Raw genomic sequence first — 27751 nt, 5'->3', positions numbered from 1 at the left:
ATTGCTCTGTATTTTTGTGGGGCCCAATCTATGTGGTGGCCTATGTGCGGTGAGTGTAGACTTTACGAATGTATATACTCCATCCATCCTACAATATAGTTCATCACGAAAGATGTACACTTGTAAAATTAAAATAATCACTTTTCGTGCATAATTTATAAATTCTTTTGCACAAAATCAAAGGACTAGTTTGGCTAACATACACTTCACTCTTGTACGAGTGTGTGTATATACTCATTTTGTCCCGTAAAGATAGTCTAGTAGCAGTATAGAAGGACGTACAATTTTCGGATAAAAGAGTAAAGAACTTTCAATGCATAATTTTTAATATTTTACACCAAATGAAAGAACCGCTTGAAATCCTCAATGCAATGATCCTCTTCAATTTTGATGCCGACGCCTTTGGTATGAAACCTATAGGGGAGTGATTCACTTGGATAAACGAATGACAAAGGCAATGAATGTGATGGTTAGAGCATCTCGAGCAGAGATAACGAACACCAAATTAATTGAATCCAATTTTCAATCCACTTTCTCTATCTACAAATTTGTTACCTCCCACCAACCTAGAAACACCAAATTTATAATATTCTATTCATTTTGTATTTACCCTTTTTTTTGTTTTCTTTTTAATGTTATGTTTACATTTACTTTTTGGTGAAGGAAAATGTTACCATTGATTTTATAATTGAAAGTGAATAATATAAGTTTTTTTTTTAACAGAATTAATTGGTGCGCAAAACTTACAATCTAATGTGTAGGAGTAATTATTATTCAGTGCGGGGAGAGAGAGAGACACACACACAATGCACGCGAGCTTATGCCCAATACAACCGTGAGTTTGCCCCTCAAAATACTTCAATCATTCGATAAATGAAAGAAAATATCCAACTCACATAAATGTTCTTAGTAAAAGTTCAAAAGTACAAATTAAAAAAATATTACTCCCTCCGTCCCCAAATAATAGTCAAGTAGTTTATTTTGGAATGTCCCTTAATAAGTGTCTATTTTGAAAAATTAATGGGTAAAAATGTATACAATTATTATTTTGTCCTTTTAAAAAATTAATGGTTAAAGAGTTAATAGGTAAAAGTGGATGATAATGATGAAAAGTGAAAGTAAAAGTTGATGTGAAAGATATAATAATGATGTTGCTTGACGATTTCTTAATTCTAAATTAATAGGTTGCCCCAAACGTAGGGCAAAGACCGACGTAGCACAACATTTTGTAAGTCTGGAGTCGAATCCGCAAGACAGTGATGTATGCTGACTAAAAACTCGAGCTGTTATAATTTAAACGGACTCTTAGATAGCCACCCCTTGTCGATTGATTGAGATTAACTAAAACCTAGAAATTGATTATACTTTTCAAATAATTAAAAGAAAGATACCGTCGTAGAGTTCATAGCATTCGCAACAGCCCGGAGTCATATATATGCTCCAATCGGTGTTCTTTAAAACGTTTGATTTCAGACTGAAAAAGATACCCCACAAGATGCGAGCCTTAATGGTTGCCGTTTACCCATGCACAATGAAGAATAGGTTTTGGACCCCCATTCTCCCATTCACTTGGGCTCCAACGATGTCCAGGTTCGTCTAACAAATGTTTTTTAGTAACCTAAAATTGTTTTTTTTTTTGTTTGAAAATAGGAGCAATGTCCGAACTGATCACGACGTGCTAATCACCCCGCAACCTTTCCTGTACGACTACTCACTAATAATTGTGCATAAAATAGAAGAAACCCTCTATTGAAACATGTTCTTATTACGTGAGATGAAAATAAACAAAAGATCTAAGTTAAATAAGGACCAATGAAAAACTTTTATAAAGAACATAAATTAAAATGAGTTACTAAAGTGTGAATAATTAAACAAAATTTCAAATAACTTAAAAAGAATAAAATTCGAAACAAAACTATGGGCTGTCCCGTTCTCTGTTGTGCGGACGAAAAAGTGTTCCACGGCAGCAGCCAGCAGCCTCTCTTCAAAGTCAGTACTTCGACGGACTTACATATACAGGAGTAGGGTTTTAATCCCCTAATAACACAAAAGGCCCTTGGACTTCATAGTATAAAACATTAGCCATTTAACTTCAAAAGACTTTGCATTTTAATCTAGAACTTCTACAAAATTCTTTTTTTTATCCAAAGTCTCGGACAACGCACTCGAGCAACCTATAAACATAAAAACACATAAAAAATAAAGAACTAATAAATGAAGATTGGAGGGCCAAAATATGTATATTTTAACACTTATCAAATGTTTCCTTAAGAGAGTATCACTTAAAAATGGACGAAGAAAATAATGACAATATTTCATGAGAGCTAATTTGGTGATTAAAATCTTTTAGTATTTTGTACAAAATGATTTGTTAGGAAATTATAAAAAGTTAGCTCAGATGGATAGTAGTAAGTGCTTAATCAAAATTTTTAATTTTTGAGAGTAGAATATCCAGTCCGTTACACTGAAATTTAAAAATATTGTGTTTCTATTTGAAAATTTCAAAATTTTTTATATAATTAAAAGAACTTGTTGATATCTGGTATCTTGCTAGGAAAACAATTAAATTTTTTTAAACCAAAATGCATTATTTCCGGCTCTCGTTTGGTAGACCAGACGATTGTTTTAGGACAAAAGGAGTATTTAATTACTACCAAAAAAGTACACGTATTCTAAATTTAAGCAATTCGTTCGTTTGATAATTTATGTTAACTGCTTGACGATTTTATAGTCCTAAATTAATGGGTTGCCCTAAGCGTAGGGCGGAGATCGATGTAGCACAATATCCGGTGAGATCGGAGTTTAATCCACAGAGACGATGATGTGTGCTTACTACAAACTTGGATTGTTACTAATTTAACGGACTATTAGGTAGCCACACCTTGTCGATTGATTGGGATTTAATTAAGCTAAGAAATAATAAGTTCTTCTCGAGAATTAAAAAGGAGGCACGGTTGTTGGATTCATAGTACTCGCAACAAGTCCGGATTAACTTGCTCCATTCAATGTTCTTCAAACGTTCGATTTTACTGAGAAAAAGATATCCTGAAAGATGCGAATCCTTATGGTCGCCGTTCACTCATGCGCAACGAAAAATGTGTTTTGGGTCCCGTTCACATGGGCTCCGACAATACACGGGTTTGTTTAACAAATGTTCTTTAATAACCTAAAATTGTCTTTTCATTTTTATTTCAAAATTGGAGCAAGACATGTTCAACTTGGCCACGGAATACGACTACTCACTAATTATTGCGTAAGAAACGAAAGAAATACTAATTTGAAATATGCTTCCGAATACTAAATAAACAGAATAAATAGATTAAACAAGTTCCAACGAACAACTTTAATGAAGAACGAAAATTAATACGAATTATCGGAGTGCGAATAATTGAGCAAAGCATCAAAACGTGAAGCGAAAACAGAAAAGAAAAGTTGAAAAACTGATCTGTCGTCGAAAAGTCCCCTGTCGTGCACAGCCCGCTCTTCATTGTTTTTTTTTTTTTTTGTCAAGCGGAAAATCAATCTCTCTTCATTGTTTTGTTCAATGTGTCCGTGGTTCTTTTCCGCCGCCCCCGTTCTTCGACTCTTCTCTGTGAAAAGTACTATTCTCCTGTTGCCCGTCAAAATCGTGGGCCAGGCCTAATTCTTTTACTTGGTCCAAGTCAAAATAAGCTGTAATGAATAGTAGCCCCTTTGGCCCATCATAAAAACATGTATAATTTTTATTTTTTTGCTGCTAATTACACCTTCACGATCACGTGCACACAGTTAAAACATTTTTAAGGTCCAATTCTTGTAGATCTAGCCATGACCTAAAATGTATTCCAATTTATTTTCCAAAATACCTACGATACAAAAATCAAGTATTAAAACATTAAATAATAAACTAAATAGACTTAGCAATAATAAATTAGGGATGCTTCTGTAAACATTTACGTGTTTATCATTAACTTTCCTAATAAGTACAAGTTTTTTTACCTAATTTTGATTTTTTTTGATTGAAGTGCGTGTAGAATGTACCTTAGTAACTGTCTACTTTGTAGTAGTTACGTGATGTGTGAGAAAATCAAAAGAAGAATAAACTTATTACTACTATAATTAATTTTTTACGGGATAAATGAAATTACTAGGAAATTGATGATGGTCAGGCCAGCTACGAGTCAATATAATCATTCTACCCGTTAGTATAATTTTGTACGGGATAAACTGTGAGCCTTCTATATATAGATGGCGGGGGTCTGTGTTTTGCTCAAACCCAAATAGAAAATCCAAAACCATTATCACCCAAACCTCACCCACCAAGTATAACACAACTGCTTCTTTATTTCATTGATCAAATGGAAACACACCCAACTGAAATGAGTCAAGGGGAGAACTACTATGAGAAGGATCTTAAGCACCTTACATCAACCATCGCTGGAAAAATCAGTGAAGGTGCCGAGAAAGCTGAATACTTCTTCTCCTCAGCTTGCATTTTCAGGGTGCCCGAAGATCTTCGGAAGCTGAACGAAAGAGCCTACACCCCTCGCCTCATCGCTATTGGCCCTCTTCACCGAGAAGACGAACACCTCCAAACACCCTTGCAACACGTCAAACTGAGCTACACGAATTACCTACTCTCTCGGTTGACCGCAGGAATGAAGTACCCGCAAGAATTAGTAGAACAGACAAAGTTAAGGGTGCTACAGGAATGTTTAGCGGAAATGAAGACATCGTTAGACAATGCAAAGAAATACTACGCAGAAGAAGTTACGCTGGATGAGGAAATGATGTTGGTCGATGGTTGTTTCATCCTCGAATTTCTCTACAGATGTCGTACCCTTGAGGTAAGGAAGCTTAAAGCATCAGCTCTTTTATTAGTCGACAAAACGTACTCTTGGTTTTTTTCAATACTTTTTATTGGGATTTGTCCCACATCGGTTAAATATCTCCTCCAAAACTAGTATATGAGCTTGGACAGCCTCTCCACTCTTTGCCAATTGGTTTGGAGTTGGATGCTTTAACATGGTATCAGATTTAGAGTTTCAGAGACTTTTCCCCTTTGTTTCTGCCATAGTTACACTTTATTTCATTGTGATTCGCGTGTTTGGAGAGGCTGCCCAAGCTCATATACTAGTTTTGGAGGAGATATTTAACCGATGTGAGACAAATCCCAATACTCTCCCGCACGAGCGACCCCTGACTCGCACGTGGAGAGGTCAACAAAGGATTCGGAACACACGAATCACAGTGAAATAAAGTGCAACTATGGCACAAACAAATGGGATAAAGTGCAACTATGGCACAAACAAAAGGGAAAAGCCTCCGAAACTCTAGCTCTGATACCATGTTAAAGCATCCAACTCCACCATGTTAAAGCATCCAACTCCAAACCAATTGGCAAAAAGTAAAGAGGCTGTCCAAGCTCATATACTAGTTTTGGAGGAGATATTTAACCGATGTGGGACAAATCCCAATACTCTTTACCTTTTTCAGTACTTTCGTAGCGTATAGGGCTTTTTTGAGCAAGTTTAACCTTTGTAAACACGACATTTTTTGCTGGGTAAATCTGTTCTTTATATATATGGTGCATGTAGCTAGGTGACATCCGTTGTTATTGAAACAGCATATGAAAATATTAATATTTTTAAATTCTAGTTTTTAAAAGGGATTATTCCCTTTATACTTCCTCGTGAAGTACAATTACGTGTAATCTAACTGTGCAACGAATATTTTTCTCGTTAGTCAAGTTTTTCCCTCACCTAATTAGTACAATTTTCGTGGAACAAAAACATATAATCCACAAAATTTTGCGTTCAATCATTGAAATTTGAAAGGACACAATATATTTGCGGTGAAATGTACTTTCCTTGCTAGTTTTTTAATAAGCCCCCCCCCCCCCCCCCCCCCCAAAAAAAAAAAAAATAAAATAAAATAAAATAAAATTCCTTCGCCAAACGTGTACCATTTGCAAGGAAAAAAAATGTCCCCAAATTTGGTCACGTTAGCTAGGCTAGCTTCTTTTGTTGAAGGTGTAAGTATCAAATTAATCCAAATAATTTGTCAGATAAATCAAGCTATACAAATTTAATTAATGATATTTCATTCCAAAAAACAGGTACCAGAAAGTGATCCTATTTTTTGTAACAGTATGACCTTCTACAAAGTGCAAAACGACTTGGTACTACTGGAGAACCAGATTCCTTTCTTTGTACTTGAGAAATTGTTTCGGCTCACTGTGGATTGGATCCCTAATCATCGCGATGAGAATTGGTCACTTACCGATTATGTGCGGAACTGCTATCGCTTCTGGATGGCGCCGAGACGAAATTCCAACAACAGTGGCAGCACCAAAAGTACTTGGTGTTCGGTTAGTGACGGTGTCCTTATGGTTCTTGGTTCTACAACAGCAGTAGCAGCAGAAGAAGAAGAAGAAGAAGTAGTAGTAGTTCAAACTGCTGCTAAGTACTATCATATCCTCCATAACCTACATGATGGTTACATTCCACCTCTTGATCAAACAAACAGGGAAAAAACTAGTGAAATAGTTGTCATGCCTTCCGCATCAGAACTCGCCTATGCAGGAGTCAAGTTTGTTCCCGATGCATTAGGAAACACTCTGTTCAATATCAAGTTCATTGAACCTAAAGGCCTATTTTGGTGGTGTCGTAGGGCTTGTTTCATAATCCCACCGCTTGTGATAGAAGACAGCACGGAGTCATACCTCAGGAACCTCATTGCCCTTGAACAGTGCTGCCCTGGCATTTTGCAGCACGTTTCGTCCTATGCATGGCTCATGGACATACTCGTCAACTCTGATAAAGATATCCAAGTGCTCGAAAAGGCCGGAGTCGTGATTAACTATTTGGGTACCAGCGAGGCCAGCGCTCTATTGAGCAAGCTGTGCAAGCAATGTTATATAGGAAATTACTTCCTTGACACGGGCATCAAAGCCACACAGTATAGCAAGCGTTTTTGGCCGAAGAATTTGGCACTCTTGGCAAGCACGTATTTTAATTCTCCGTGGACGTTCATAGCTTTCTGTGTCGGCTTCATTGCTTTTGTCATATCCTTGGTTCAATTCGCCCGCGATTTTGGTAAAAATGGTGAATGTAGCTGTTCCGGGGACCCTTAAAAAAACCTCTAAAAAACCCCCCAAGTTCCCGATTGAATTTTGATGATCCGAGCCGCTCAATATAATCAGAATGTGATTTTAAGGGTACATGTAAGAAATCAGCAAAAAAAATGACCGGAAAGGGCTTCATCCAAACAGTTTTTTATTGAACTTTATTGCACGGTTCAATAAAAAAACTGCTCAAATCAAGCCCTTCTCAGTTAGTTTTTTGCCAATTTCTGCTAGGCACCATTAAAATCACATTCTGAACGCATTGAGCGGTTCGGATCATCGAAATTTGATCGGGAACTATGAGATTAAGATTTGGAGGGTTTTTTTAGAGGTCTCCGGAACCGCCCCGTATATATATATATATATATATATATATATATATATATATATATATATATATATATATATATATATATATATATATATATATATATACACACACACAGACATTGATGGTGTAATTGGAAGTAGTGTTGTGCATTCCTTTGGTGCTTTCCAGTCCCCATTGTTTGTGTGCGCGAGGTTGAAAGTGAGAATGTGATCAGTGGATGGCTATAATAATATGGGTGTTATGTAATTCTAATCTCTTATTTCCCTTCGGATAATCAACATTTCGCCATGTTTTTCAAGTAGAATTGGAAGAGTATCTCTTAGGGAATGTTTCTGATCAGTGGATGGCTATAATCTATAATGAAAGAGATGCAAATTTGTGTCCGGACGGTTCCACTTGCATCCTACGGTTTCGGACATAGTTGTGTGTTTTAAAATCGTGCTGGTAACTTTTTTGTGTGCAGATTTGCTCAATTTGTTCAAGTGCAATAGTTCCATTTGGCTTTGCTTCAACATCTTATCCGCGTTTGCATGTGAGTTTGAAACCTTTCAAGGTGAAGTTATGTATGTTTGTTAGCTCAATAAAAATTGCAAATTCAAACTCCCAAACAATCATTGACATGCTTGATTAGACCCTTTCCAGTTTCTATTGGGTCCAATTCAAGCATGTGATCGAATTTGATACCATGGTCATTTCCAGCTCAAACCCAGATAATCCTCTTCCATTTCCATGCAAAACACTACCAAGTACTCCAGTATAACAAAGATATTGTTTGTTGATTTCCGTGATGAAAAGCAATTCCAACCAACAGAAATGGAGTCGAAACTCGCCAAATCAAAAAAAATAGGAGTCGAACGAATGAATATGAGCAGGCTTTTCAGGGTCGATGAAAAAATAGGTTAAGGTTCGCATCTCGATTAATCCTAAAGGCCCAATCCCACCGTCCACCTGAAGGAAGTCTAATTAAAGCCTAAGCAAAGCTCCATCTGCACTACCACCAAGGTCGTTGTCAGGCAACACACTTATGACAGAGTAGTGAACAAAAAGGAGAACATTTGGATCCTCTGCAAATAATTACATTCAAACTAAAGGATGATCCAATAATAAACCTAACAGAAATATTGCGAGGAGAGAGGTAATGAAACATAGCAAACAATTTACAGTACAATAGGGTTGACTCAAGCTTTTGCACAAAAGAAAAATGCCCTATCTCTCTCTCAAACTAACAAGCCACTTACATTTTCAAGTCATCTATAGTACAAACTCAACAACATACTTCAGGTTAATAGCTTTTCACAAAGAGAATCATATACAGCATGCAACTACTCTCCCTTTCTCAAGCAACAACTAAACCCTTGGGAGCTACAACAGCGGTCTGCTGAGAATTGTTGGCTGCAACCGGAGGTGACGGCCCCGCTTTCCCATCTTTTTCGGTTTCTGATGAAGGTGGTGGTGGTGGCGGATTCATATGGGGTGGTGGATTATGCTTGAGCTTCACGAGTATATGGCGCATCCTTGAAAGATCCGTTGGCTTGCCTGGTTTCGGGCCCTGGATCACAGCAATGGAAGGCTGCTTTGCTTTCTCCTTTTTTCCTCTCTTCTCTATTGTTGGTACTTCGTTGGGGATGAGCTCTGCAATTGCTTTCCAGTAACTCTTGTTAGCTTCTCCATGGAACGTCTCTTGTTTTTCCAAAAACAGCTGCAATATGGATCCAAGTCAGGAAAACAAAGATGTGGCATGGGCTTACATCTCAAGATTTGATTATATCCGAGTATTAGGTTTCAAAGTTGCAGGGGAATAATTTCGTCCAGAACTCAAACATTCTCTCTGTGCATATGCAGTAGATAGCGATGCAGACACTAATGATGGTGTAAGAGGCCAGAGGTCAACTGCTCAATAAAGTCCGTAAAAAATGCTCCAACAATCTAAATCTCACGTGCTTTAAATGCCTACATAGTACCAACAAATGGTTAGCTGCTTGGTGGAGCAAAACCTACTCTTTGGCGCTTAGAGCACACAGCGGGATATGAGATGGTTGCGTGGTGCTGAGGGCAATCCTCTGACAGGTATGTAGAGTAGCCAATCTGCATATCCTTCGCATAACGAAAAAAATCCCAGGCATAGTGCAGAATGACATCGCAGTATCTCACAGCAAATTCAGTCACCAATTAGATTTTCATTATTTGATGAAGTCTTTGTGGCGTTCAACCTCTGATGTAGAAGGCCAGCTATATAAAAATAAAAAATAAAAAACCACAGGTACGTTTACGTACTAACAATATGCCATCAAATTGTACTCTAGCGAGCCGAAACAAATGCCCAATTCTACAGCTCCGAGTTCATTTCACCACAAGACATACATTCCTAAGATCCAAAGTAAAACTAATCACCATGGATGTTTAATCAATGGAGCAATTTATCTACGTCGCCTATTCGGTTGGTGACATAAAAACTGCTTTTAAAATTCTCTCTGTAAACTAGCGTTTCCTCAAACACTACAAGATTAAAGAACACAATCTATTCCATTTGACCCGACTAGCTAGCATATACAATATTTGGCATTTCTTAGATGAGATTTTTTTTGGCAGCAGGGAATCCACCTTAAAATTGGAGCCACCGAACTTCCATATTCCCAAATTTGTAATAAGATGCTCTATTTTAGAGGACAAAACTGCTCATAAATTGTCGAAAAAAGACTAAACTCCATAACAACCTGCTCGGTAGACATTCATGAAGCTTGAATTCTAGTCAAGTCATTATTGTCAAAATACTAAGGTTGCAGCATCATAAAAAATAAAAAAGGACAAGTTAATAAGGATCCCTCCACATAAGCGAATCCAAGACATCGATGCCTTAGTACCAAACACATAATACTAAATTCTACTGCCACAATCCCAACTACAAGCAAGAGAACAAAATCCGCATAAATAAGTGTAAGTAAGGCAATCTGATAATTCTCTACGTCCCCCTTTTTATATTACCTTCTCCTTTTCCCTGTTGGCAACTTTGTTGTTCTCACATGCAAGCTTCCGCCTCCTGTAGAACTCAGTTTTGTACTCTTCAGCTTGCTCGATTATTTCTCTTAACAGTTCTTTCTCCCTCTTCTCCTTCTCCTCCAATCGAATTGCATTCAGTCTGCACATTCACTCACAATCCAAGAAAACACCCACAATCAACTCTGAGATCATATGTGTAAAGTATCTCATATTGATACTTCGAGACAAGTACAACATTAATATTTAAACGTAGGAGTGGGACTAATAAGCGAGCCGAGCATTCAAGTTTGTTTTGAAACTATAATGAGTCTCAAAAATATGTCAAAGCTTGGCTTGCTTATTAGAGGAGCCAGTCTCAAATGAAAGTCAATCGAGCCGAACCCGAGTCAATCTTGAGTAGCTTGCATTTTCCACACTACATAAGCTAAACAGCTGAGTAGCAGGTTTGAAAGCTTAATGAGCTTTACAGATTTAAAACTTTATTTGTTAAAGGTAACAAACCGATCTCGAACGAGCTCTTACCAAGTCAAACACGAGTGGCTTGGTTCGTTTACCTATCCTACTTGAATGTATTATCTGTGCATTATTGGTTCAAAAATTGTGCTAGTTTTAGCGGATCACAATCACAAGAATTTGGAGAACAAAATCCAAGAGAAAGTGGAGCAGTTATACAAACATATAATCAAGTTGCCCTCCTCAACTCAAGAGGATTATGTTTCCGGTCTTTGACTGCAACTGGTATGTTTTCCATCCAGTCTACTTGGCAGGCCTTGAGACACTGTTGGTCTACAGTTCTATGGTGCAAGATTATTTGGTTCAAGCATCACGTTTCAAAACGGGGTATCATCCAATGGATGGCTGTGTGGGGGAGACGATTTACCATGGACAGAATTCAAAATTGGGGATTAATTGGTACCAAAACGCGTGTTCAGTGTCGTAATGTCCCTGAGACCCATGAACACCTTTTTTTACCTATCCTTGCTCTACTCGATTGTGGAGGCAGGTGATGGCTAAGAACAATGTTTCAAGAACTCCTGGTGTTCTGGCTCAGGAATTGGATTAGATAAGGAATACTTTGAAAGGGGATGATCTTCCTCAGGTTCTATACAAGTTATCTTTGACAACTACTATCTACTATATCTGGAAACAGAGAAACTCTAAGATTTTTCAACACAAGTCCAAAGGCGTGAATGCTGAGTGTTGACTGATTTGCGATGATATGTGAGTTATTGGAAGCATATTAAGAAGACAGACACCAACCAGTATTTGTGTCTGGCTTGGAATATCCCCTTCAAGGTTTTTGATGGTCTTTAATGCCTAACTTTGGGCTGTGCTGTTGTATTGTGGCCCTGATGGCTTGGTTTTGTTGTTGTTTGATGTTTGCTAGTAGTTCTCTTTCTTCTAGCTTTGTAATGCTTGGGTGTGTGTAATCTTTGTTTTTTTCTGTTTGATGTACTCTTGGGCTTGCCCCTGTTTTCTTGTTCCCATGGGTGTTTGTTCAATAAAATCTTATGAAACTACAAAATATTAACATTTCAAAGCGCAAATTGATTTGTAATAGGGTATTATGTGCATCAGTCCTCAAAATTCAACCCGAATTTGCCAAAATCTCCAATGTAGACTATGAATTCATCAGCAAGAAAACCAAGAAACCAATGAAATCAAACTCCTTTAATCTGCAATCACCAAGTAAATCAACTGCTAGGTGTGTACACAAGGGGTGCGGGAGTGCCCGGCCCTACATACATCCAAATATCCCTACTAGTTATACTAATGTTACAGCTTAATGTAGAAAAAATTATATAGAATCGCTTTCAAGTTCCTTTTGTTTGACAAAACTCCCCAACTTCCCTATATATGTCAAAAAGACACCTAAAATTTTTATTGACAACCATTTTTTGGGCATTAAATGAAATGAGTACGACGTATATACTTATGATACAGTATAATCTTCGCAGTCAATATGTAAATACATCTACTCGAGCCCCTAAATACAAATTATGCATCTGCTACACTGTGATAAAATAAAATCAGAACGACTCGTACATATACAATCCTGTCTCTTCCTAACCTAGCAAGAATACATGCTCTCTCCGTCGCAACGAGAACTTAAAAGAATAGTCGATTCTTGTCAAGAAAAATTCAAACTTTTCTCAATAAATTAGAAGAATTCATCGACATCTAGTTACTAGTTGCAAAAAATTTCAACTTTTTTCAACTAATATGCATCAAGTTATCGTTTTGCGGATCGGACAATCTATTGGAACTGGTACGAAATACTAAAATTAATTTTGTTACTAAGGTAAAAATAAAAATAAATTACTGTAGATTCGAGCCTCGATAAATACAAACTGTGCGACTGCTGCTGTACGTATTTATGAACCGAGGAAGTCAGAGAACAAGGTACCTGCGCCACTCCTTGAGTGCAAACCCCTCCTCCGACTCCATCTCCGCCGGCGGCGGCAGAATTGGCCCGTTCGACCCCACAAACCCACCGTCACCGTTCCTTTCCGGCGAGAACCCGTCATCCGCAGCGGACTCACCGTCGGCGAAGTTGGAGAACGAGTCGAACCTGCGCGAGTCGGCGTAGCTGCTGCTGCTGCCACCGTCGTCGTCGAACGGCTGAGTCACGGCGGCGTAAGACGACATGGGTTTTTCGACTCGTACTAAAATTGCCTTTGTTGTCTGGCTGTGTACGCGAAGTTTCCTCCAGTTGTCTGTTTGTCCCTCTCAGGAGGCTAAAGTGGTCTGACGTGATTGATGAGAACCACTAGAAGGAATTACGTAAGCAATTGCGTGGAAATTTCCTTATGTTGGAATGGGCAAAGAAAATTTTAGAGAAGCCAGAAGGTGACGAAGGCATCCATATTTTGGGAAAGGTTGGGAATTAGATTCTCTCATGTCGAGATTTGATTGGAAATTTTTTTTTTTTAGGAAACGTAAATTTATATTCATAACCAAACAGTACAAACTAGAAAGGATCCAAACAAGGTGTGCCCTGGAAGGAAATTAAGTTCATTTGATATCATTATTAAATATGATTTCAAAACATATATTACCTTGAAAACAAAAGAATTGGAACACTGGATTGAAAGCCCTCTATCCTATTTATTTGAAGATTATTGGATTTTGAAATCATATCAAATAATATTTGATTAACATAAATTTTTACTTAATTAGTATTCTTAATGAATTTTAATAAACCAACAATCTCGATTATCAATATGAGCTTAGAAAGGGTTAAAAAACTACTTAAACCGAACCCTATAGTATATAGACTGTAGAGCATCAGCATAAATCTCTCCATATTTTGGATCAATTTACACCTCAAAAAGTCACTTTATTACTTTAACTACTTGTTTTTAAAATGTCTACTAAATTTTCTATATTAAAAGCTGCCGATTTTACCACACCATTTTTTGTTAACGTCACTCTCCTGTAAGTATATATTTGCACCAAAAATACATTTGCAAGAAAGTAATGTTAACAAAAAAAAAAAAGAAGTGACAAAATCATTTTTCATATTAAAACTGTCCCATTAAAATATTATTTCTTTGAGAAAAAGCAAACAACAGCAAAAAAAAACAAAAAAAGGCCAAACCAGCGACAACGTCTCAAAACCAGCAAACCCCTTCTCCCCCCCTCTCTCTCTCTCTCTCTCTAACTTTACTCTTTCTTCTTCTCACTCCAGCCCCAAAAAAACCAGCAGACAAAATCAATCACAGTCTACTCTGGCAAATCCACCCCCTCCGCTTGATCGGACAATCAAACCCCGCTCTCTCTCTCTCTCCCTCTCGCAGTTGAACCCACCTATGTACGACGCCAAGCTGAACCCACCTACGACGCCATCGCTACCTACCTCTGCAAATCCGCCCTTTGAATGCAAAGAAATCCTTTGATTGAAGATATTTGTTTTTTTATTGGTAAACGAGTGAATAGTGCCTCGTGCTTTGTCGCGAGGTACTGTAGCATTTTGGTATTGTGACGAGCCTTGAACGAGACTGACGCAGGGGAGTTTTGTTGTTTTCACTGGCTACTTTAGTGTAGAAGAGGGAGTAGAGGAGGAGATGTGAATGCTCTTATAATACTTGGCCCGATAAAAGATCCACAAGTGTGAAGATTATTTAAGATTCCTCTACCGTGATCGGAATTGTAGGATTCTTATTCTCATTGTTAAGGAAACAGAGAAATCAAAAGGGCTCAGTCCTAGGTCAAGACCGAAACTTTTGAAGTTGCTCTTTTTTTAAGAAAAAATAATAATAATAACTTGAATTTTTGTACATACTATCGATTTTTTTTATAGTAAATTTATACAACATTTTGTCGAAATTTTAACTAAACTTCGATAAATTAATCTGCAAATACAAGCTTGGTGTGAAAGCTATTTCAATGACTTTGATTTATAGAGACCATAGATGGACAAGTGTTATATTGACACCAGACACACCATGACACGAAGACATAACATACTCGGAATTTAATATATGAGGACCATAAGTTTGTTTCGCATAGTATAAAAGAAAAACCTACATTATTATCCATTCGTTTGACCAGATATGAGTGTCGAATTGAATTACTTATCTAAGGTGACCACATATATGATATTTGGTTAAAAAAAAAAAATCGGCCGTCATTAAACATCATGCGATATATAATCCCACATGGGGTATGGTATTGGCTACTGAACACTTTCCGCCAAACTGTGCTTGTTTTTCACATTAGGTCTTTCAGAAAAATCAAGGTACCCATTAATTGAAACTCAAAAGTCAAAACTGCACCACCAACCTCTTGCATTGCTTAAAAAATACTCCTATCTCTAGGAATACTTTTGAACCAAATATCTCCATCAGTCATTCCAACCAGTGATAAATTATCTGGGCCAAGAAAGAGACATCAGATTGGAGTATTAGTTTTGCCTCAGTTCACAAATTTGTTTATACATGTTGAATTTTGTCCTGATATCACAAACTTAACACGATGGACCATTCTAATGTCTTTTGCCCAATTCTTCTGGTGCTTTTGATCTCGGGTCTAGAATCTGCAATAGCATCAAGTGCCTCTGGCCATTACCGTTGTTCAATTCGTACGAAGTTTCAACTCAGTAAATGCAGACGATTGATGGCTTGGGGCATAGTTGCTGATGCTTCATGTGTGCGGTGCAATAGTGGTAATGTGGAGACACACAACCACCTGTTTTATATTGTTTTTATTCTAGTGTTGTCTGGGGAGATGTGTTGAAGCGAAATCAAGTGCGTAGGAACCCTATGGAATGGGATGATGAGATGATTTGGTTTAACATGTACTCTAAGGGGAATCGCCTGAGAAAAAGTGTGCTTAAGCTATCTCTATCTGCTGCAGTTCATGGTATATTGGGGAGAACGAAATGCTCGAATTTTCCAGCAGAAAAGTATGGACTCTGGCTTTGCTAGTTCTAAAATCTGTAATTCAATTAGAGATGCTATGCTGTCTTAGAGGAATGTGAAAGACACTCAGGAAAACAGGGAGATTTGCAGGGCGTGGAACATTGGCCCAGTAGGATCCTTTAGCTTCTTTGGTTATTTTTGCTGTACACAGTTGTGTTTTGATGTTGCTCTGGGCCTGCTGTTTTGGCTCTGTTTTTTTATTATGAGACAAGGGAGTACAATTTGTTTGATTTTTTGTTGATACAAAATGGCTAGACTCATCCTCTATTTATACTATTCCAAGGAGAGAATAAATTCTTTACATCGCCAGTGTAAATATTTATTTCTTTCAAATCAATTATATTGCGCCATGTTACAAAACAGTGGTCACAATCAATAAAATATGGCGACGTGACACAATATAATTAATTTTGAGAAAATAAATGTTTACAACGGCGGTGTAAAGAATAATCTCTTCCAAGGATGGTTTTAGTCCCTCTATACTTTCTACAAGATACTATATTTGGTGTACATTCTAAATTGGCTTCTTCTAAAAGCTAGATATTTGTAAGTCTCTATACTTCATCTTGGACTTCACTCCTTTGCGCTACTCTTATATCCGGGCTCCAAAACCTTGGAGTTCTCTTTGCCATTCCTTGCAACATTTTAGCAGCCGAAAAGTAAAATGAGAGATGACAACAATCAAACTAAATCAAACTACCCTCTTTAAATACTCAAAACTGCCACCATTCTCTTTCATCTCTTTAACAACCCCATAATAAATTATCTGGGCCCAGACTTAAAAAAAAGGAGTATCTCTTACACATTGACAAAAAGTGATTCCATAGTCCATAAGTCCACAAGTTTGTTTATTCATATTGCATTTAGTGATCCTTACATCAGGACTTCATTAAAAACAAACACAATGGAGCCTTCTTATCTCTTTCCCAGAATTCTTCTTGTGCTTTTGATATCAGGCCTGGAATCTGCAATAGCTTCCAGTATTTCTGGAAATGAGACTGATAGAATGGCTTTACTTGATTTCAAGAATCACATAACTCAAGACCCATTTCAAATCATGCCCTCTTGGAATGATTCCCTTCATTTCTGCAATTGGGTAGGTGTTAAATGCAATCCCACCAATGGAAGAGTAATGGTTTTGAACTTGGAATCACAGAATCTGTTTGGCTCCATTCCACCTTCTATAGGAAACCTCACATTCCTCACTGGAATCAATCTGACAGACAACAATTTCCAAGGCGAAATTCCTCAAGAAATCGACCGCTTAATCAGGCTGCAACATCTTGATTTGTCTTACAATTCATTTTCTGGGAAAATCCCAAGTAATATCAGCCAATGTAGAGATCTCACGATTTTTTGTGCACCGAAAAATCATCTTGTTGGGCAACTTCCAGAGCAACTCAGCTCACTTTCCAAGTTGGTTTTCCTAGGAGTTGAGAGCAACAATCTATCTGGAATAATCCCAGCTTCCATTGGAAACCTTTCGTCTCTCTATGTTCTTTCGCTCATGCAAAATATCCTACAAGGAACCATACCGGAACAAATTGGTCTTCTATCCGGTTTAGGCTTTTTTCAAGTCTCCCAAAATGGGATTTTGGGTACGGTTCCTTTGTCAATCTACAATATTTCCTCCTTGTGCTACTTAATGTTGTTCAAAACAATTTACAAGGGAAACTCCCACCAGATGTAGGCCATACCCTTCCTAATCTTGAAATATTTGCTGGGGGTTAAACAATTTCACAGGACCAATACCGGTTTCCTTATCAAATGCTACCGGGCTTATGTTGGTTGATTTTGCTCAAAATAGTCTTACTGGGACACTGCCAAGAAGTTTAGGAATCTTGCAAGGTTTGAATCATTTCAACTTTGATGATAATCAACTTGGAAATGGGAAAATGGGAGGCCTAAATTTTATTGATTACTTGAGTAACTGTACTAATTTGGAAGTTTTGAGATTGGCAAGAAATCAGGTTGGTGGAGAATTGCCGAACTCCATTGCTAACCTTTCAACTAGCCTCCAAACTCTTACTTTGGGTTCTAATATGTTATATGGAAACATTCCCAATGAGATAGGAAACCTTGTGAATTTGACCCTTCTCGGGTTTGAAGGGAACTACTTGGATGGTAGTATTCTTGAGGGTGTTGGAGCACTTCGACAACTAGCCGGATTATATTTGAATGTCAACAGATTTTCAGGGCAGATTCCATCCTCCCTCAGTAACTTGACATCGTTAACGAGGCTCTTTATGGAGGAGAATAGGCTAGAAAGAAGTATTCCCCCAAGCCTTGGAAGTTGCAGTACGTAAACTGCTGGTAATGAACCTTAGCAGTAACAACCTCAGTGGCACCATACCGAAAGAAATCATTGGTCTCTCTTCGCTTTTGATATCTCTGGTCTTGTCTAATAATTCTTTGAGTGGTTCTTTGCCATTTGAAGTGGGTAACTTGATTCACGTCATGGAGCTTGATCTTTCCCATAACAAATTGTCGGGTGAAATCCCAGCGGTCTCAGCCGTCGTCTAAGTTTGAAACGCCTGATTTTGGGTGGTAATTTCCTACAAGGAACAATTCCCGAATCACTGAAAGCTTTAAGAGGTTTAGGAGAGTTTGATTTTTCGCGCAATAACTTGTCCGGACATATCCCAGAGTTCCTTGGAAAGCTTTTGTTGCTCAAGAAACTCGATCTTTCTTTCAACGATTTGGAGGGCCCAAGTGCCAATTGAAGGGATTTTTGGAAATTTCAGCGCAATTTCTATAGTCGGGAATAATAAGCTATGTGGAGGCATTTCAGACTTGCATTTGCCTTTATGTTCTCAAGTTGACAAGAAATCATCAAGAAAATTTCTTGCGCCCAATGTAGTTATATATACCTGTAACTACTAGTGTTATTTTTGGCCTACTCCTGTGCTCTTTGGCTGCTTGTTATGTGATTAGAAAATCAAACAAGAAATCTTTAGCTGCACTCTCCGCAGAGGATTGGGAGCGGGGAATTTCTTACACGGAACTTGCTATGTCAACCAATGGGTTCTCTGAGGAAAATTTGATCAGTTCAGGTAGTTTTGGTACTGTATACAAAGGAATTCTTTGTGACAGTGCAGTTGTATCTGTCAAAGTACTAAATCTTGAAAAGCAAGGTGCTTCCAAGAGTTTCATGGATGAATGCAATGCTTTGAAGAATATACGACATCGTAATTAATATCCTTGAGATCATAACAACGTGTTCGAGTGTTGATCAACAGGGTAGTGATTTCAAAGCTCTAGTCCTGTACTCGAGTTCATGTGCAACGGAAGCCTAGAACAGTGGCTCCATTCGGGACATGATAAACAAAATCAAGCTAATAAGAGTTTAAAAATCATTCAAAGACTGAACATAGCCGTAGACGTTGCTTCTGCATTGGAATATCTTCATCATCATTGCGAGGTACCAATCGTGCACTGTGACCTAAAGCCCAGCAATGTGCTATTGGATTATGATATGACAGCCCATGTCGGCGACTTTGGATTGGCAAGGTTTCTTATTCAAGCAGCGAATGATCTTTCGAATGAGCAAAACTTATCTGTTGGGCTAAAGGGTTCTGTTGGATACATTGCTCCAGGTATCTTGTTTATTCAATCTTGCTGCCATTGACTACTATTTACTGATAACCCATTGCATAATTCTTGTTGTACTACCCTTGTAATCATTTTCCTATTTTCTTCCTTTCAGAAAATGGTATGGGGGCCCAAGTGTCCACACTAGGAGATGTTTACAGCAACGGGATTCTCTTGTTGGAGATGTTTACCGGAAAGAGACCAACTGATGACATCTTCAAAGATGGACTCAGTATTTGCGACTTTGTTTCAATGGGTTTGCTTGTGTTGGAAATACTATCCGTGAGATTTTTTGAGAAGGGAAGAGGAATATACTAGGAACTCAATTTTTGTATTCCACTTACATAAAACCATGTGGTACATCAGGTATTTATAGACTCTAATAGATAAGACTAAAATTAATAGGCTTCTACATCCAAAGCATCATACATGAACCTTCCTAGTTACATGATCCTAGGAGTACGTGACCTTTCAAATACCTGAATGAATCTAAAACATTCTAGAAACTGTGTAGAAAATTCCAAAAAAAACATAAGTCAAGTTTATCTTTTCAACACCCCCCTTTAAACTTGACTTTCTTAGTAACTCCAAGTAGCGCCCGAAGCCTTCTGAAGTCCTCATACTTGAGCGGCTTTGTGAAAATGTCTGCAATCTGATCATGAGTCTTTACGTACTTGAGCTCTACCTCCTTATTTGTAATGCATTCTCTAAGGTAATGATACCTTGTATCAATATGTTTACTCCGATCATGAAAAACAGGATTCCTCGACAAAGCAATTGCAGACTTGTTATGAACAAAAATTTCTATAGCTTCCTCTTGCACGAAAAACAAATCCTTTAATAAGTTCCGAAGCCAAACCGCATGACATGTGCATGATGTCGTAGCAACATACTCTGCCTCACAAGTAGAAAGTGCTACAATAGACTGTTTCTTTGATCTCCATGTGAAAGCAGCATCTCCCAAGAAAAATACGAAACCTGTAGTGCTTTTTTCTGTCATCTAGATTTCCAGCCCAATCACTGTTGCAATATCCCACGAGCTTTAATTCCTTAGAAGACGAATAAAGCAACCCAAAATCCAGCGTGCCTTTATAACATAACGAAGAATTCTTTTTGCAACTTTAAGGTGAACAGTGGTGGGTGTTTCCATAAAACGGCTAATGAGCCCAACTCCAAACAAAATATCTGGCCTTGTACATGTCAAATACCGCAGACTGCCAACCAAACTTTTGAAAACCGTTGTATTTACCTTTTCTCCATCTTCATGCTTTGACAACTTCATTCCACACTCCACGGGGGTGTTTACTGGATTGCAATTAGCCATCTCAAATTTCTGGAGTAGGTTTCTTGCATATCCTTCTTGAGAAATAAAAATGCCATCCTCCTGTTGTTTCACTTCAATCCCAAGGTAGTAGGCCATAATTCCTATATCAGTCATCTCGAATTCTCGAACCATCGCCTTCTTGAATTCTTCGAACATTTTAGGATTATTTCCTGTAAAAATGAGATCAATGACATACAAACAAACAACAAGAATATCTCCTTTTTTATTCACCTTAGCATAAAGAGCATGCTCGTGTGGACATTTGGTGAAACCATTAGCAATGAAATACATATCAATTCTTGTATTTCATGCTCTTGGCGCTTGTTTCAATCCATACAACGCCTTTTTAAGCTGCAGAACTTTATCCTCACGGCCTTTGACCACATACCCCAAAGGTTGTTCAACGTACACCTCCTCCTCAAGCAAACCATTTAAGAACGCAGATTTTACATCCATTTGGTAAATCTTCCATTTATTGTGAGCAGCAAGAGAAATCAACAACCTTATAGTTTCTAAACGAGCAACGGGAGCAAATACCTCTTCGTAGTCAATTCCAACGCGTTGACTATATCCCTTAGCCACCAATCTTGCTTTATACCTTTCGACCTCTCTTTTTTCGTTCTTCTTTGCTTTGTATACCCATTTCACTCCAATAGCTTTTTGCCCTTTTGGAAGAGTAGCAAGCTCCCACGTGTCATTCTTTTTAATGGCATTGATCTCTTCATGCATAGCACTTCTCCACTTCTCATCTTCCATAGCCTCTTCAAAGTTCAAAGGCTCACTTTCTGCAAAAAGACAAAACAGATCCAGTGGTTCAGTTGCTTCATAAAGATCACTGAGACTCTGCATGTTTGGTGTTCTCTCATTTGAGCTTTCTCCTGGTGATGGGGGTTCAATGCGAGGAGAAACTGGAGGTGTAATTGGCTCTTATGGTGCTTCAGAAACTGATTGCTCCTCCTCAAAATAGGGGAAAAAATCATAATTCTCTCCTTCTTGAATATCCCACTCCCAGGTGCTTTCTTCGTCAAATTCCACGTCTCTACTAATTACAATATTTTGAGTGATTGGATTGTAGAGCTTGTAACCTTTGGAGCTTGAATCATAGCCGATAAAAATGTATTTCTCACTCTTTGAGTCCAGCTTGGACCTTTTTTGATCTGGAACATGAACATATGCAATACTTCCAAAAACTCGTAGATGTGATATATTGGGCTTTATTCCATTCCAAGCTTCTTGCGGTGTCATGTTCTCCACACTCCTTGTAGGACATCGATTTGACAAATATACTGCACAATCAACAACTTCTGCCCAAAATTCCTTAGGCATGCTTTTACTCCTCAACGTGCTCCGCGCCATATTTAAAATTGATCTATTTTTCCTCTCAGCAACATCATTTCGTTGTGGCGATCTAGGTACCGTTAAAGGACGACGAATTCCATTCACTTCACAAAAATTCTTAAATTCATTGGATGTGAATTCGCCTCCTCTATCGGATCTCAAAGCTTTAACTTCATAGCCACTTTGCTTCTCAACCAAAGCTTTAAATTTCTTAAAAGTTCCAAAAGCTTCTGATTTTTCTTTCAAAAAATGGACCCAACTTTTTCTGCTAAAGTCATCAATGAACAGCAGAAAATACTTGTTCTTACCAAATGATGCCGGTTTCATTGGACCACAAATGTCTGTATGAACAAGTTGAAGCGGCTCAATAGCTCTTGAAATGGATTCTTTTGGAAAGGGCTTTCGAGACTGCTTGCCGTATTGGCATCCCTCGCACAACTGATCTGGATGGTTGATAGAAGGCAAGCCATGTATCATATTCTTTTGAGCCATCATTTTTAATCCTTCAAAGTTCAAGTGTCCAAGCCTCATGTGCCATCGCCATGACATATCTTTCACACTTGCCTTCAAGCACTTGGCCACATCAGTTTGAAGATTTAACAGAAACATTCTATTCTTCGTCATTGATACCTTTGCAACCAAATTATTTCTTTCATCTTTTAAAGAAAGACAACGATCTTTCATTCTAATTTCATAACCTCTTTCCAAAAATTGACCCAAGCTTAAAATATTGCTCTTCATTTTTGGCACAAAATATACGTCTGATATGATTCGATGATCACCATTCTTCAAATGAATTAGAATCGTACTTTTTCCCATGATTGGAACGTTTGAGGAGTCGCCAAAAGTGACATATCCTTTCCATGTCTCATCAAGCTCTACAAATTTGTTTTTGTCGCCGCACATATTACTAGCACCATTGTCAAGATACCACAAATTTTCTCCCAGCTCTTCATTTTGCTTGACCGCAAGCAACAAAGTGGGTCCTACTTCAATCTCATTTTCTTCAACAAAATGAGCTTGTTCTTCAACATGGTTATTGGCATCTTCACATTCCCAAGAAAAATGTCCATATTTGTGACAACTGTAACATTCTATTTGAGACTTGTCAAACCTTCTCGGGTTTGAATGATTATCTCTTCCACGACCGCGGCCTCTTCCTCTTCCACGTGACCTTGATGTTGAAAATTGACTTCTTGGTACAAAGTCATTATTGAAAGAGTCATTGTTACCTCTTTCTCCTTCGCCTTGTCCATGACCACATCCATATCCGTGTCCTCCTCGACCTTGTCCTCGGCCTTGTCCTTGTCCTCGGCCTCGACCTTGTCCTCGGCCTCGGCCTCTTTGGGTGCTTCCACCTCTATCATTTCTCCCTCCATTACCTCGTATGGAGAGTTTTGCTTGCAAAGCTTGTTCAACTGCTTAATTCCAATTGATCTTTAGTCTTTCCTCATGAGCTTGTAAAGATCCCAAGAGTTGGTCAATAGTCATCGAGTCTAAGTCTTTTGACTCTTCAACAACCACAACTGGCAGAAACTTTGGTTGCAATGAGCGAAGAATTTTCTCCACCACTCGAACATCTGGCAAGCTTTCACCATATCGCTTCATCTGATTCACAATGACCAACATTCTTGTGAAATAATCTGAAATGGACTCAGATTCCTTCATGCGAAGGGCTTCAAACTCTCCTCTAAGAGTTTGAAGTCGTATTTTCTTCACTTTATCAACTCCTCTGAAACAATTTTGGAGGACTTCCCATGTCTTTTTCGCGGTGGTTTCACTAGCCACTTTTTCAAACATTGAATCATCCAAGCCTTGATGGATGAGAGTAAGAGCGTTTTTATCCTTCGTTCTTAACTTCTGTAAGGCATTCTTTTCAGTAGCATTCAAAGTGGAATCATCTCGCTCTTCATAATCTTTCTCTACAACCTCCCAGCAATCTTGCGAACCGAGAATAGCCTTCATCCATAGTGTCCAATTGTCGAAGGCATCTTTGGTGAGTCGAGGAAATTGAAATCCTATCCAACCATTCGCCATTTTCTAGACCTCTAGCAAGGTGGCTCTGATACCACTTTGTTGGAAATACTATCTGCGAGATTTTCTGAGAAGGGAAGAGGAATATACTAGGAACTCAATTTTTGTATTCCACTTACATAAAACCATGTGGTACATTAGGTATTTATAGACTCTAATAGATAAGACTAAAATTAATAGGCTTCTACATCCAAAGCATCATACATGAACCTTCCTAGATACATGATCCTAGGAGTACGTGACCTTTCAAATACCTGAATGAAACTAAAACATTCTAGAAACTGTGCAGAAAATTCCAAAAAAAACATAAGTCAAGTTTATCTTTTCAACAGCTTGAACGTGTTAGGGAAATAGTAGACCGATCATTGCTCTTGGAAGAGGAGGAGGAGGAGAAGGTTGACCATGATAACCGAGACGGGAGAATGGAAGAAAGAGCTATAATCAGTGATGGAGATTGCTAGAAGTACTGGAATGGTATTAGACTGCATGGTTTCAGTGCTGAGAATTGGACTTTCATGTTCAAATTCACTACCCAGTGAACGGATTCCAATGAATCTTCTCCGGTGTTTGCGTTTTTAACGATCGTTTGTCCGTACTAGTTGTGCTAATTTACATTTCCTGAATAAAAATACTCTCAAATGACCCCTCCAAAACCAGAGGCCGGGTTGCACTTGCAAATGATGCATTCTATTTGAAGCATGTATTATTATAGAGTATAAATGCATCTTACTTTCTTTGTGTACTGTTTTTGGTATTCGGATGAGTGATCCAGGATGACGATTAAACTCTTCATGCAGATTGTTTGCGAGGAAGATATGGAGGGTGGATAGCATATCCCCACGAGGGGACTCGGGTTTGGAGTACAAGTTACATTGGTTAGGTATAGCAAGTATTTGTGATTTAGGGTTTACGTCACCAATTACCACAATACCACTGTCTAGTTCGAACTTGGAATAGTCAACAAATAGCAAGTTAAACCAGTTAAACCAAATCAGGCTTCACAGGCCTAACAATAATAACCACAAATGCATCGTGTTGAGTAAATAGGTGAGCATCTCCAACCACACCCATCACATACTATTTTTAAATTTTTTTGAGAAGTAATGTTGAAAAAACTGCTTCCTCCAACCCACACATCGAAATGGTATATAATTGATGAGTTGTTCCCTCAAGTACAGTACAGTACAGTGACTATACAAATGGTGGTTTACCTCGATTAAAAAATTAGTAAAATAATTAAACTTGAACATCACTCTTTAAATGATGTGTCCCTAAGACGATAGTACTCCCTCCGTCCCTTTTGTATAGTCCTGTATTTCATTTTGGGCTGTCCCTTAATAAATGTCCATTTTGTAAAGTTAGTTGGTAAAAATTGATGCATTGTCTATTTTATTCCTAAAAGTAAATTTCTTTTTGAAAAGTAAGTGAATAAAAGTGTAATGATGATGGGTAAGTAGGAAAAGTGGAGGAAAAAGTTGATGTGAAAGGTATAATGACGATGTTTTTTTAATAAGTTGAAATTACGAAGCAGGACACTTAAAAAGAGACGGAAGGAGTAATAAATTAATCAAGTTTCAGGTGTGGGTTGGAGTCATAATTTTCAAAACTACAAATACGAGTCCTCAAAATGCCACATAAATCAACAAAAGCTTCATTTGGTTAAATACTAGAAGAGTGGCTTGGAGATGCTCTTAGCACAATTTGCCACCTTTTTACACTTCCATATGGGAGGTTAGTGGATCAATCATTCGTACGAGCAAAGATTAATTATCTTTCTCCTTTGAATGGGGGGCTCTTTGTTTACTTAGTTTCCCATTATATGAGGCTATTAGTTTAACGTTATCTTTTTTATTTTCAAATAACAAAAAGGAATTTATTAATCTTTGAAAACAAATTACAAAGATTAACGTACTTTTAAATTGTAACAATAAAGAAGAGATGGAAAATATTATCAATGCAAACTATTTGCGAAGGTGGTTCTCCGAAACGTTATCATTGGTTTCATGCTTAGAAAATATAATGTTTTGTTCGTGTATGTTGTGGTTTTAGATGAGGCATGAGATTTTTTTTTTTTTCGGTCAATCGAAAATTCATTAAAACTTATAAAAAGGAGTACCACATTAAGCATACAGACAGAGTTCTAAACTACTGAGATAAGACTTTCATCCTAATCTAACAATTGCAGGCTTGATGTTCAGGCTGTCTCTGATTACAAACTCTCTCAAAGCAATAGGCATATCCATGACAAACATGAGGTCAATTGCCTGATGTTCAGACATGATTTTTATACCCTTAACAAGTTGTGAGGTGTTCCTGCACGCCAGCGTCAACACAAAACTGACGACAACCTCCTCAAATGAATCAATCGGGAAGCTGATCAACCAACCTCCTCAAATGAAAGGGATTATGGATATTCTTGTGGCTGCTCTCTACCAATTAAGGCCCCATTTCAACTAAAATGTTCGCACTATAATTTATTGGCTTTTGTAAAAGTTATTCATACTAAACTAATTTTATTGTCAAAAAGTAAGTTGTTTCGACTAAATTAAAACATATCCAACACATTTTGTCTCATAAATAATCAAAACATTTTTTACACTTTTAATTTAATAAAAACAACTTGACGGTTATGAATTACAAAAAGTACTTTAAAGCTTAATGTTTAGCGAAAACGCCTCCTAGGTTTGAGCATATGCATGTCTTGGGGTCTCTCTCATCTCCACTAGGTTTAAGTATAATGATTGTGTGCCATTCTAGCTCATTTGAGTAATTATTTGGTGGTCTTGGGCTATTGCCACACTTGGTGCTCCAACATCCTCATCTATCATACCATATGCTTATGTGAGGATGTGGGGACCGTAATTCATACACTTAATACTGAGTTCCACAAAAATATGTAGTGAATAAGAAGGGAATGACAACACATGGCGGTATCCTCAAGACCACCAAATAGTTTTCCATTCTCAAGGAGATAGAGGATCATATATTGGGCAACAGCCCAGCTGAAAAGAGGGGAACCCCAATGGGATTTCCCCTACCGTAGTACCGTGTGCATGTTTGGGAATATATGAGAGATGAGGTTGGCTTTCTATAAATTTGCATACGAAGAGTATTTCAATTAGTATGAAGTTTGTCTTCTACCCACTTTTGAAAGTATGTATACATTATTTGCATGAAACTATCTTTTTTCCTAATTTTTTTGCGATAAATTTCAAGAGACGTACTTGTTGATCCATTGATGCGCATGGCAATAGGAAAAAGGTTTTAATTCTGTCATGACCCGCACCAGCTAGCAGACTTGCTTACTCTTAGCTTAACCATGCACGTGACTAAAAAGGTTAACCTCGGATTATACAGTAACTGCGCCCGCAATCGTTTAAATATCACGGCAATTTTTCCATGATTTTCGATGTGGGACTCCACATTTTGATTTTTTTTTTCTGGCCCGTAAATCAAACGGGTAAGACACTAGAATGTATAAACAAATTTGTGAAGTGAGGAAAAATAATACTCCAATGTGATGTCTCTTTCTTGGCCCAGATAATTTATTATTTGGTTGGAAGTACTGATAGAGCTATGTGGTTCAAAGTATTCCCAGAGATATTTCG

The 27751-nt window shown here is 37.9% G+C and overlaps 5 protein-coding genes across 5 annotated transcripts; 3 read left to right on the top strand and 2 right to left on the bottom strand.

The window, feature by feature from the left end:
- Nucleotides 1-4199: 4199 nt before the first annotated feature.
- Nucleotides 4200-7228, top strand: LOC131327181 (UPF0481 protein At3g47200-like). Its single transcript, XM_058360220.1, has 2 exons — nucleotides 4200-4826; nucleotides 6098-7228. Exons 1-2 carry the CDS (start codon nucleotides 4338-4340, stop codon nucleotides 7112-7114), a joined length of 1506 nt encoding a protein of 501 aa, XP_058216203.1. The 5' UTR covers nucleotides 4200-4337; the 3' UTR covers nucleotides 7115-7228.
- Nucleotides 7229-8490: 1262 nt separating this feature from the next.
- Nucleotides 8491-14319, bottom strand: LOC131327183 (clathrin light chain 2-like). The gene is made up of 3 exons (XM_058360222.1): nucleotides 12841-14319; nucleotides 10419-10572; nucleotides 8491-9135 (listed from the first exon to the last, which is right to left on the bottom strand). Exons 1-3 carry the CDS (start codon nucleotides 13080-13082, stop codon nucleotides 8773-8775), a joined length of 759 nt encoding a protein of 252 aa, XP_058216205.1. The 5' UTR covers nucleotides 13083-14319; the 3' UTR covers nucleotides 8491-8772.
- Nucleotides 14320-16760: 2441 nt separating this feature from the next.
- LOC131327916 (LRR receptor-like serine/threonine-protein kinase EFR) lies at nucleotides 16761-18162 on the top strand. The gene is made up of 2 exons (XM_058361036.1): nucleotides 16761-17454; nucleotides 17600-18162. Exons 1-2 carry the CDS (start codon nucleotides 16761-16763, stop codon nucleotides 18160-18162), a joined length of 1257 nt encoding a protein of 418 aa, XP_058217019.1.
- A 329-nt stretch (nucleotides 18163-18491) lies between these two features.
- LOC131327915 (putative receptor-like protein kinase At3g47110) lies at nucleotides 18492-19765 on the top strand. Its single transcript, XM_058361035.1, has 2 exons — nucleotides 18492-19452; nucleotides 19563-19765. The coding sequence occupies exons 1-2, from the start codon at nucleotides 19134-19136 to the stop codon at nucleotides 19763-19765; spliced, it is 522 nt and encodes a 173-aa protein (XP_058217018.1). The 5' UTR covers nucleotides 18492-19133.
- A 3766-nt stretch (nucleotides 19766-23531) lies between these two features.
- Nucleotides 23532-24146, bottom strand: LOC131327914 (uncharacterized). Its single transcript, XM_058361034.1, has one exon. It carries the CDS (start codon nucleotides 24144-24146, stop codon nucleotides 23532-23534), a length of 615 nt encoding a protein of 204 aa, XP_058217017.1.
- Nucleotides 24147-27751: the final 3605 nt, after the last annotated feature.

This window comes from Rhododendron vialii, chromosome 5a, assembly GCF_030253575.1.
Source record: "Rhododendron vialii isolate Sample 1 chromosome 5a, ASM3025357v1".
Lineage (NCBI taxonomy): Eukaryota > Viridiplantae > Streptophyta > Magnoliopsida > Ericales > Ericaceae > Rhododendron > Rhododendron vialii.
The sequence above is the reverse complement of the archived record's forward strand: the minus strand, read 5'-3'. Positions and strand labels throughout refer to the sequence as shown.